General features: G+C 34.5%; 1 protein-coding gene across 2 annotated transcripts in view; it reads left to right on the top strand.

The window, feature by feature from the left end:
* Window positions 1-12,056, top strand: part of PPP4R4 (protein phosphatase 4 regulatory subunit 4) — a 70,432-nt gene that overhangs the window by 54,351 nt on the left and 4,025 nt on the right. Inside the window, exons 14-24 of one of the 2 annotated variants that reach the window (XM_009952711.2) lie at window positions 252-434; window positions 1,197-1,302; window positions 2,007-2,154; window positions 4,984-5,128; window positions 6,013-6,054; window positions 6,146-6,220; window positions 8,524-8,599; window positions 8,989-9,069; window positions 9,409-9,502; window positions 9,945-10,015; window positions 10,764-10,899. In XM_009952711.2, coding sequence (XP_009951013.1) covers window positions 252-434; window positions 1,197-1,302; window positions 2,007-2,154; window positions 4,984-5,128; window positions 6,013-6,054; window positions 6,146-6,220; window positions 8,524-8,599; window positions 8,989-9,069; window positions 9,409-9,502; window positions 9,945-10,015; window positions 10,764-10,899 — 1,157 coding nt within the window. The remainder of the gene's footprint in view (window positions 1-251; window positions 435-1,196; window positions 1,303-2,006; window positions 2,155-4,983; window positions 5,129-6,012; window positions 6,055-6,145; window positions 6,221-8,523; window positions 8,600-8,988; window positions 9,070-9,408; window positions 9,503-9,944; window positions 10,016-10,763; window positions 10,900-12,056) is intronic. The other variant, XM_086462613.1, reaches the window with a different exon arrangement.

The following is a 12,056-nucleotide window of genomic DNA, read 5'->3' as shown; positions in this document are numbered from 1 at the left end:
TTTGACTAGTTAAGTGGAATTTACTACTTAGGGGAGATTGTTTAAACACAATCATTAATTTTTTTAAAGAACAATTTAGACTAGTATCTACTGGAAATGGTCACAGTGTATCTGATCCTGTCTGAGGAGAGGAATTCTTTGACCGCTCAGAATCTGTTCCCTTCTTCTTTGTTGTGATGTACTTTTTAACCATAGTAATAGGACATACAGTTATTTTATAAATATTTTAATATTTATATTTTTATTTCTAGTTATTGTCTATTCCTGACTTGATTCCTGCATTAACAACAGCAGAACAGAGAGCAGCAACTTCTTTAAAGTGGAGAACTCATGAGAAGTTACTACAAAAATATGCGTGTCTTCCTCATATCATATCAAGTGATCAGATTTATTACCGTTTTCTTCACAGAATGTTGACAATCATTTTGACAAATGTGAGCCCACCTGTCTTTTTCACATTGTCTTTTATTTGTTTATGCTATTTAGAACAATGACCACCAGGTATTTCCTATGTGTAGTACTTCATATATTATATTAATCTTAAAGTACTATTTCTCCTTTCATGTGGTATATCAAGCTGTGGGGTTTTTTATATAAGACTGAGAAATTGCTCTGACAACTCCACCCCATTTGAGGAGCAAAATTTGGATTGACAGAATGTCATGTTTTTCCTCCCACTCAAGATGTCTTTCTTTTCATTGTGCTCACTATCAGTTTGTTTCTAGGTTAATTAAAACTTTTTCTTCTGAGAGAGGCCTAATTTTTCTTGATTCCATACAGTACTTTGCATTGTGTTCCATTCTTTATGGAAGACCACTTTATTCTGAAAATGAATGATCATTTAGAGCTACTAGTCTGAAATTTTAATGAATTAATTCAAGAGTAAAACTCTGTTCTAAGAGAAGATGTTATAAGTTCCATTTTCTAACACCTGCAATATAGAAGATGCCTTCCAAACATTGAATACTTTAAGGTGTTTATGAAATGGTTGAATAAACAAGTTAGAAGGGATAAAGAAGTAGGTGTCTCATGAATTGACCAAATGTTCTTTTTCTCCCTTACATTATGCCAATTATTTCAAAATTTATAAAGTTAGGCTAATTTTTAGCTATTTTTTTCTGCTTCTAGAATTTTTATACATTTTTAGTCATAGTCCTTCAGGTATGTTTAATTGTGTTCCCATTATTTCTTTCAAGAATGTCCTGCCCGTCCAAAAAGCAGCTGCTCGAACTCTCTGTGTTTATTTGCGTTATAATCGCAAACAAGAACAGAGGCATGAGGTTATTCAGAAGCTGATTGAACGTAAGATAATTTTTCCTTGATTACTTAAAGATGCAAGTTAGTTTTGACTAAAGATATATTTATGGTTATATTTATTCAGTGTAACTTTCTGCCATCACTGGAGGGATTACACTTGGATGACATTCAGTTGCTCATATTATCACCAGGCGAAACATATTGTGTGTATGCAAGGAATATATCTAAAGCTTATGCAAAGGAATTAGTGAAGAGGCAATATGGGAAACTGATAATATGCCAAGACTCTCCAACCCTACTTTTTGAATCCAAAATTGCTTAGCTGTAGGTGCTGCAATATACAAAGCAGAGTTCCTGTATAGAAGTAAAATTCTCCAGAGGCTTCGAGCATAAGAAGTGCTGAATAAAGCTTCTCAGAAATTTATTTATGAGTGAGTTTGTCACGTAAGTTGACTTTCTGGTCTATGCTATGTGTTTTAAAGATAGATTAGAAGTTTTAATAGTTCCCATTAGCAATACTTAATGTTTACACAGTAATTTTGATACACCTGTGACATGGTTTGAAAGGCATTCAGGGCTTTGTTCAACACAGTAGATAGTTCACTTTCTATTTTTTGCATTTTCTGATATAGACTGAGATGGTGTGCCTTGTGATGAGTGTGATTATCATCTTTGAGCCAAAGGTTAACGTTTGGAACATTTTCTATCTGACCTTGAATACTTAATGTCTGTGGATTGTTCTTTTCCAGAACTGGGCCAAGGAAAAAGTTACTGGAACAGACTTCGTTTTTTAGATACTTGTGAATTCATTATGGAACTGTTTTCAAAATCATTCTTCTGTAAATACTTCTTTCTACCTGTCCTTGAACTTACACATGATCCAGTGGCAAATGTGAGGTACTGTACAAAGAGTATGTATCAATGTCCAGGAAAAAAGCTTTAAATAATATATCAAGAAATACTGTGGCAGATTTTATGTCTTGTTTAAATAATGGGACTTGAGTAAAAAGGGACAGAGCCTTCAGGGTGACCAGTACTAAAGGTGTGGGGGACTACGGGAATGATATTAGAAAACCCCAGAAGTAAGTCGGTCTGAGTGTTATGGGGACTGATCGAAAGTGTCGAGTTTTGGAAGTGAAAGGAACACTGAGGCAGAGGAGCCAATATTAGGTGAGAAGAAAGTAATACGCTGTTTCATGGGTGTAGAGAGAGAAACGTAACTTCAGTCTCCACTAAGTTCCGTCTGTTTCAACGTCACTATATGTAAAGTAAAACACACACACAATTCTTTCAGTGATCTGAGCTTAACAAGTTAGCATAGGTTTTTACCTTATGTAAAAGTTTTCTACTTCACTGTTAAGGTCAATTGAAAAAGAATAAAAAAGTATAAGGGAAATTGGTATGTTACTAATTTTTATACAGTGTTTTTTCCATAATTTTCGTAGTCAATTTTTTTTTTCACTAAACAGATACAGATGAGGCAGTTATTATCAGTAAGAAAATAGTTCTTTAATCATGTGTGATTTTATGCTTTTAATCTTATTTCTGATGTGTGCAATTCATGTTGTCGTCATTAACACGTCTGAACAGCTAATACTAATGCTGCTTAGAGATTTACGTAAGCCTAATTTGCACATGTGTGCATTCAGTAAGCTTCACTAAGTATGGGTTATTACTGTTTAAGTAGACCTTGTGTTTAGTGTAAGACCAACACCTCAATTCAGCAGGATCCCAAACCTAAGAAGTGAGCCATTTCGTGCATATAGGTTAACATCCATGTTTCATGTCCTTAAGTTAAGAGGATTATATTAAAACAGTAAATTAAATTTGTGTATAATCTGTAGTAGCTTATTGCTTTTAAAAAACATTTTAATTAAAAGCTCTGTTGATACAATATTAAAATTTAATGGAGACTTGAAATAACTTGCAATCCCTTAACTGACATTGATCTTAGTTTTGTCATAATTCTTTTCTGGATTGTTCCCTAACACTCATTACAAAAGGAATGCACTGTCTGTAGTGGACTGAAGCTTAGAAGTCAGACGTAGTTGTTAGCTCATGATTTTAAAACAAACTTAGGGAGATATTATTCTAGCCTTCTACAGAGTGATGTAACTCTTTGTAATGGGAAGTAGTGAAGATTAAAATATTTTGAAGGTATAAAACCAGCAAGGTGAATTCGTATAAGAAATTTTTTTGAATATTATTAATCACAAAGGTATCATCTCTGGCAGAGGATTGTCTCTGATCAGAAGCCAGTGGAATCTGAGAACAGCAGAGAATATCACTATGTATTGTTCTTGGGGGGTTTTCCATCTATTCCTATCGATTACAATTATTCACTGTTATATGCTATTACAGTCTGATCAAAACCAGTAATTTTTATTTTCTTAAATGTGTGAAACACTTTTTGTTTAATCTGCAGAGTATTTTGGTGTTAATGATATAAAAAGTGATGAAGACATTTTTTATATAATCAGTTTAGAAACAATATCTAGGAATCAAGGCAAATCGATTATTAGAGAATCATAGAATCATTTAGGTTGGAAAAGACGCTTAAGATCATCAAGTCCAACCGTTAACCTAGCACTGCCAAGTCCACCACTAAGCCATGTCCCTAAGCACCACATCTACACGTCTTTTAAATACTTCCAGGATGGTCACTCAACCACTTCCCTAAGCAGCCTGTTCCAGTGCTTGACAACCTTTTTGGTGAAGAAATTTTTCTTAATGTCCAATCTGAACCTCCCCTGGTGCAACTTGAGGCCGTTTCCTCTTGTCCTATGAGCTTCACAGGGTCACTCTAGTAACAAATAAAAATGTATCCACATAGTGTCTGACCAGAAAGGTATTGTTTGAAGTTTCTGTTGTTGGTTATTTTATATGAATAATTTTTCACGCTGTATTTACTCCGTTTAAAATTGCATCCTCAATCAATAGAGCCGCTCACAGCTTCTGAAAGCATCATAATCTGTTACTATTTTCCTTTCATCCTGATTCCTTACTACACTGTCCACTGCTTCCTTTGCTTGAGGAGTGCTTGTTGGACATTTGGTTAGACTGATTAAACTCACTAAGCCATCAGAAAACTGTCCAATTTTTTCTGCCCTCCCCCTCTCAAGTAAGTTCATTTTCTGCTCTATTAGTCAGTGGAGGGTTGTGCTGACTGAGCTGATGAAAGTTCCAGCCGGTAGCAGAGATAGCACGAGCAGGAGGAGCCTCCAGACAGAAGTGGGGAGATAGGGTAGGGGGAAGAAGGGCTTTCTTCTTTAGGAGGCAGTAAATAGTTAAATCCTTTTAGTCTGTCTGATACACCTTCATTCTCTCAGTTGTGCAGAACTGGAGTCACAGGATTTTTAGTGAAGCTTAAGCTCTTTTGTACTGGTGGACTAGATTTCCGGTGTATTTAGGTACCTGATAGAGTTAAGTGTGTTGATCACTTTGAAAAACTAGAGGTCTGCTTACCTTTCTAGTTTAAAAAAAAAAACCCAAACCGAAGAAATCTTTATTGACTTTTAGATACAGGACTGTAATCCCAATCTATGGAGACATTTTTTGAAAATGTTACAGTATGTCTGGAAACAACACATAAGGAACAATCATTTCTGAAAAACAAGACCTACTAAGTTAATTATTTTATGCCAAATGCTAGCATGCAATACAAAAATTAGTAATGTTTATTAAACATCTACATCAAAATGTGAATATTTACTTCTTTTTTCATAGAATGAAGCTTTGCTATTTGTTGCCAAAAGTTAAATCTACTCTGAAGATTCCCACTGATAAACATTTACTTCAGCAGTTGGAATTATGTATACGGAAACTTTTGTGTCAAGAGAAAGATAAAGATGTCCTGACTATTGTAAAAAGAGTAAGCGTTTTTCTTTTCCAGCAGCATTTTGTCGTGGGGTATCATTAAAAGTTAAGATGATCAAAGTTATGCTTTTTCTTGATTCTAAGAACAGGAGACTAAAGAATTCTATTGCCTATTACGTAATTTCGAACAATTAAGAAAAGGCGTAGTATAGTGCATTCTGTTAAATTTAAGAGAGTTGGTGTTTCCTTGGTTACTTACATTATAGTTATTTTCTAGTGACTGGGATTCAGGATTTTGGCTCAATGACCATTTGTGAAAAAAATAGCAGATGACTAAAGTTAGGATTAAATGTTGACCCTAGTAAAAATGATCAAGTCTTTGGTGCACAGCTATCTTATTCATCTGTGTGTTTTACAATACACAGATAAAGGTTTTGCAGGATTTTGAAATGTTACAAATGTCTTTGTAATGTGAATATTCACGAAAAAGTACATACTTAAGTCTCAAGCCATGAAGTGAAGTAGCTAAAGTAGATGACTTCCTTATAGGGCCAGTCTGCAGGAGAGATTGGGTGAACACCTGTGTTGGAGCATCCTGGCTTATTCACAGGTCACTGAGTTGTTTTTTCAGTCTTGGTTCCTGGGTCCATGCTCCAGTTGTTCATGCTTCTGTGCTTTCCTTAAGCGTATTTTGAATTCCAATTAGACAGTCTATTGTCCTTCATTGTGAGTCTCAGCAGGGTTCCGAGAATACTCTCTGACAGTTTTTAACTGCATCTGTAGCACAAAAATACAAGCATAGGCTTCAAATATTTGGGAAGAAAAGGCATGTTTAATTTTGAATACCACTATTCTGAGCTTCTTATCTGGACAGTTTTTTTGTTAAAAGTCTTGCATGCTGTTCAGTAACGGTAAATGATATTTTGATTTTCTTCATAGACAGTGTTAGAATTGGACAGAATGGAGATCTCTGTAGATGCTGTGAGTACTTACTAACTTTAATACTTACCAAGTACGTTTAATTCCCATTTTCATGTAGTGATTTTTTATTTTTATTGATTTTATTTTGAAGTTTCAGAAAAGATTTTACGAAAATGATTTATTGGATCAAGAAAAAGAGAGACAAGAACAGCTCCTTTTGGAAATGGTATATTTTATCAGTACAATCTGTCCTTTTTTTAATAGTTTGTAGCTAAATATTAATGAGGCATATTATAGAGAGACCTAGTAGGTTCATAATCTGTGTGTTGTTTCATTTTACACTTTACAATAGGGTTAAGTCTTTCAAAGTAACATGTAACTTCCTTTTCTTTACTACCTAAATTTGTTGTATCAATGAGAAAGGCAAACTGGAATTTCTTGAAAGAACACTCATGCTTGATGCCTCTGTAGTTATAAAATCCAAACTCTTCAGCGCACCTTTATGAAGTCTTTTTGAGGGAGCTTAGCAGTTTGTTAGGCTTGTATAACATAATAAATTGAATAATGAAACACCACAGAATTCACAAACAGCTTCCATAGGCAAAGAAATTGATGTCATAACTTTTGGGCTAAGGAAGCTGAAGGAGGCTCTGCATGTTACAAGTTTCTGGTTAGCCAGAAAAAAAGAAAGAAAGGCCGTTGCAGCCTGGCCGGAGGGTGACTTAGTGCAGGCTGTATAGAGCAAAAGGAGCTACAATTTACATAGGATTTGGAAGAGAAGTTTGCAGAATGCTTTCCCAACTTATGAAACTACTTATCTTCAGTCATGGCTGTAAGCAAAAACTGCAGCAGGTGCTTTGCCACATGGACTACTACCTCGGCACAAAGCCTAGTTTAGATTCCTGCAGTGCTCTGTTTTGCTGCTTCCTTTCCAGCCAGAGGTGGAGGAAGCTAAGAAGCCAATAGGATTTAGAAGAGGCTGAATTTCATTAGCATAGTTCTCTGACTTGCAGTAATTGAGCTCCCCTGTAGTGAACCGATGCAACACTGTCTGAAAAATGTCACTTTTTCCCCTTTGTGATTGCTACAGAGCCTACGTTCGTGGCCCACTGATGTCAATAGGTAGTGCAGGCCTTCTCTTGGGCAGCTGATTTTCTCAGTTCATGACACCTGTCTCATGTTCTTCCTGCCACCTCCCATTAGCTCAAACCAAAGGTTCAAGGTTTGTTCTCAGGACCTACATATACATATTCAAAGACTGGAACTTAGCTTTAACAGCTTTTAGGTAGATACAATTTATGTTTTTATAGTGAAAGCATTTGGGGCTGTGGTAAAATAGCCTGCAGTGCACTCTCTGTTATCGTGTATTGTATGATAACATTTATTTTTACCCTGTTTCTAAAGCTAGACTTCAGAAGAGCAGCTCTATTTTTATGATATATCCTATTGATATGGACATAGCTTCTGTATCACAAAGGTCTGGTTAAGCATTATCTGTGAGATGTGTGCTTTTGAGGAACTGGAGATGTACACAGTAAATTGTGACATGTTGCAGTCCCAAATAGATGAGGAGCCATTGAACCCAGTTAAATATATCTGACTGCTACAGATTTTAATGCTGAATATGTTAATAAGTTTCCTTAATTTTAGTAATTGGCTTCGTAGAAACTATATTCCAGCAACCTTGACCTGAATTAATTACTTTTTTTTTTGTAAAATTGGGTAGTAATTAGAGTGAAACGAAAAAATAGAGTAGAACAATTACAATTCACTTCGCACTTTTTGTTATGAACATAGTACAGAAAATAAGCTAATATATAGTTTTTTGAAGTTGGAGTGATATTGATTCACTGAGAATCCTGAAGCAAGTATTGGCTTTCGAAATTATTGATGTAGCTGTGTTAACACTGTCTTCTGTCTATTGGTGTGCTTTCAAAAGGAATTCTAAGGCTAGCTAATATTACAGAAATGCAAATGAATTCCTTAATCTTGAAGAATTATAATACTTGGCTTTGTTATGCATAAAGGCTTATCAACTGTAGGTGTTAATTTTAGACCTTTAAAATGTTTGAACATACGTGACACACTTTACCATTTGAGAAACCTACTTTCATTGATTTATGTGTTTGAATTAAAAATATTGCTAGTTCTATTATCAGAGTATCTGTATAGCACAAAAATTTTACATTGTCAGCTGTCAATTTCTGTATCTCTTTAATTAAAAGAAAAACCAACAAACCAAAACAGGAAAAATTTTAATAATAGTAAGCTATAAATGCAAACTTCAACTCTTGAGCTTCCTTCATAATCACAGTCAACATTTTTTTGTGTGATTTTTATAGAGGATATATACCCTGATTTCATTCTGTACTATTTAATTTGCTCTCTGGATATTCACTAGGGCTGGTAGAGTGGGAGAGAGTAGAAATTAACTGTTATTTTGTTGATTTGAAAGCAATGCCAAGTTGAAACACAATTTAATTTATTTTTTTCCTGAATAATACCTAAGAAAATTACTCATTTTTTTAGGAACAATTAGAAAAAGGGAAGCAGCAAAATGATGGAAGATCTACAAGTATTAATGATAAAATATTTGAAAAGAAGCGTAAGTTTTTTTTATTTGTGTACATATTGTTTGTGCATGCATTACTCTTCTACAAAGGTAGGAGAAAAAAGAGGAGAAAAGAGACAATTTATACAGTAAATATCAGAATTTTAGAAAGTGGCAATAAAACTTTTTTTTCTGTATGTTTCTAAAGATACTTATGAAAACTGGCCTCATATTATTAATAAAATATATGACAGTTTTTGTTCTCTGGTATTTTTCATTTTGGGATATAATGTAAGTACTTGTCTGTGGTATTTCTGACGTGTTAATAGCATTGGCTTAGGTATTATTACTGTTTACCCCAGGACTGTGATATGTTATCTCCTCTTTCTTTATTTACAGTTAAGCTTTAAGAGAGAAGCATTTATACTGGACTTTTTTTTCAGGTAGAGACAGTAAAACATCATCAGTGTTGGCAAAAAGTATCACACTCTCTGTTCCCGGAAGCTCTTCTGCTACATCGGCAGGTAAGAACTCTTTAAAAACTCTTCTAGAATGCATTGATTTCACATCAGCAGGTTAAAACCCATCAAAGCTGCTGTTGGCATCTGTGGGCCAGAGTTTCACCTGCTGCACATAGGAAAAGTTTCTACTCCTAGAACTGAATGTATTTTCTATGGTTTGCAGTTTTATTTTATTCTTTAATATATAAATAGATGACATAAGGTCTATTTATCGTTATTGAAGTATTTAAATCAGTTCCTTCAGCTAGCATATGTTGACAGAAAATTATACTAAATTATGTTCTTAATTACTGAGGAAATGCAATGATATCCATGTTAAATTTTTACTACTTACAATTTTAGGCAAAGAAGACAAAAAATCCAAGTTGGTTCGAAGCCAGTCTTTCAGTACTCAAGCACTACATCCAAAATACAGCAACATAGACAAGTGTCCTAAGTATCTTTATTATCTTCATTGCTTATCTCATAGGCAACTGTTTACCTAATAGACAATTGTTATGAAATTGTATGCACATGAATGTATTAAAGCAGATATGCGCTCACTGAATTGTGACCTAAAGTTTAAGCTTTTTGTTTAATTGTTTAAGGTATGCAGTTTTGAAGAAAGAAATACCGTTTTAAGGCATGCTGAGGCCTACAAATTGTTATGAATTCCTTTTAAGTTAATATATATCGTCTTTTATCATACATTAAAATATTTTTCAATATGAACTGCTAAATCTAGATCTGTGCATTTCTTAAAGACATTTCAGCATAACTTTTTCTCTTTTACTCAGAAATAACCTCCAATATTATTAAACAGCAGGATGATAAAATTGAGAAGAACACTTTTCTGTAATAAGCAATTTTGTTGTGTTTTGTTTTGTTTGTTTTTTAAGTAAGAGCTCTGCTACAGGATATACATCTTCAGTATCAGGAATGGGAAAGAGTTGTATGTTATCCTTTAGTGGTAAGTAGTCATTATATTATATTTTACATAAGTTTTTTGTATGGGTGCTAATATGTGGGCCCCATTAAACAGGCATACTGTAAGATATCATTTTCCTAAAGAACGTAGATTAATAGATATCCAATACTTTTAGGCACTTAAGTGATAGTCTAGTTAGTCTATTTTTCAGACTTTTTTTTTTACATGTTAGTTTAAAGTTACATTCAGAAGTAGTAAAATTAAAATGAGTTTGGCATTTGTGATTTGCCTCCACCCATTTTATGTGAGGAAAGGAATATTATGTGTAACTTCTACTGAATTAGGGGAGAGAAACTGCTGTCTGGAAATGCCTCTCGATTTGCTGTTGAAGGGTTTGATGATTAAAGATTAGAATGAGATTAATTGCTTCCTAGAGGAACCTGCCTTTTTCCATTCACTACCAATAGACACTAGATAATTAGCTTAAATGAAATAGCTAAATTTTAAACAGCTGAAGATTGGCCACTTAAATCCCATTATTTTCCTATATTAAATGTATTAATCTTGTCTTCCAAAATGTGTCTTCTAATGATTTTTATTTAGCATTTTTTCATAAGAATACTTGAAGAAATGTTAAGTTGAAACCATTCCCTTACAGAAAGTTAAATTTTGGATTGTTGCCATAGGAAATAGGCCACTATTGCCACACGAAAACCAGCTCATTCTGTTTTCTCTCTGTGTATTTTTTCCAGAAAAAAATCTTTGTTTAAACTGCAACTCTTTGTTTCAGATGATTCCTTCAGGACTCATTCTTCTGGTAATAGTGGGAATGCGGCCTTCCCTTCCAGTTCTTCTCGCAACTTATTTAACTCAGCTGACCAAAAGAACGGTGGAAATAAGGAGAGTCAGTCCCGAAAGATGAGCATGTAAGTGATTGACAAGAGCTTAAAACCAGCTTATGGGTAACATTTTCAAAGGAAACTCAAAAGAGCCATGTAAAATTAAGCCTATATTTATCATAGTTCTGCACCCAGATTTTGAAATACTAAAATAGCAGGGTAGAAATATGATGTGTGCAACTATAAGCGTTTTTAAGATTGCATTCCCTTTTAATTAGTCTTTTACGTTGTTTCTCCTCCACATGTTTGCACATTGAACTGATACGTTATGAGGAGGGTGGAATGGACAAAGTGATGGTTAGTGCATTTGATATATAATAACTTCAGTCACAGTGATTTAGCGGCCTGTAGTTGGAGAAAGAGAATGTATGTGTTGTTAGAGAATTTAGATTTTCCTTTTCCTTCTTTTTATGTGTTTATATGTGTTTATGTTTTATCCTGTAACAATTTCATGGTGAATTTTGACAGTTATGATGAACTGTTACTGCTACTTGTTGTTTAGGCTGCTTTCTTTGCTTTACCTTAACCATTTAGATAAAAAAAATTTCAATGCTAGGCACCTTCCTCAGACTGGTTTTCTTTAAGCATCAGCCTAAACTGTTCAATGTTTTGCAAGAACAAAATAAAAGATAAATTTGTTTGCTCCTGTGATAAAAGTGTAACAGTCTTAGAAAATCGCTGTGATGTGTACTTAGTCAAATCTAGGAGCCAGTTCCCTGCAGACTCCTTTTACACTGTAACTTCTAGTTCTAAATTACTATCATTGGACTGGCTGTAATTTTTGATGCTCAAATTGAGATTTTTATTTGCTATCAGAGATTTGCTTTCTTAGCCAAGGCAGAATGAAGAAAGCAAAAGAGCCAGCTTTAGCAAGAAAGGGAGGTTGCTTGGGAAAGTGGACTTAAGTATAGCAGAAACTAGAACTAGAAGCTGAAGAGTATGGGGAAATGCAAGCTGGGCCTTGGAAGTCTGAATAGGTGTGAGAGACCAAGAATGAAGGAGAGTCCAGAATGTGAGGCTATGACTGGCTGGTCTAAGGTAACGGAGCTGAGATGTGGAGCCTGAACCAGATAGGAAAGAGGAAACACCTTACACTGGTTTGCCAGGTATAAAGAGGAAACAGTAGCGATAGTGATATCTCTTGAGTGATCCTTTCTTGTGAATTAAGTATCTGTATGGATTCA

Source organism: Leptosomus discolor, chromosome 3, assembly GCF_034619465.1.
Source record: "Leptosomus discolor isolate bLepDis1 chromosome 3, bLepDis1.hap2, whole genome shotgun sequence".
NCBI classification, from domain to species: Eukaryota; Metazoa; Chordata; class Aves; order Leptosomiformes; family Leptosomidae; genus Leptosomus; species Leptosomus discolor.
This window is presented reverse-complemented; position numbering and strand designations above follow the sequence as displayed.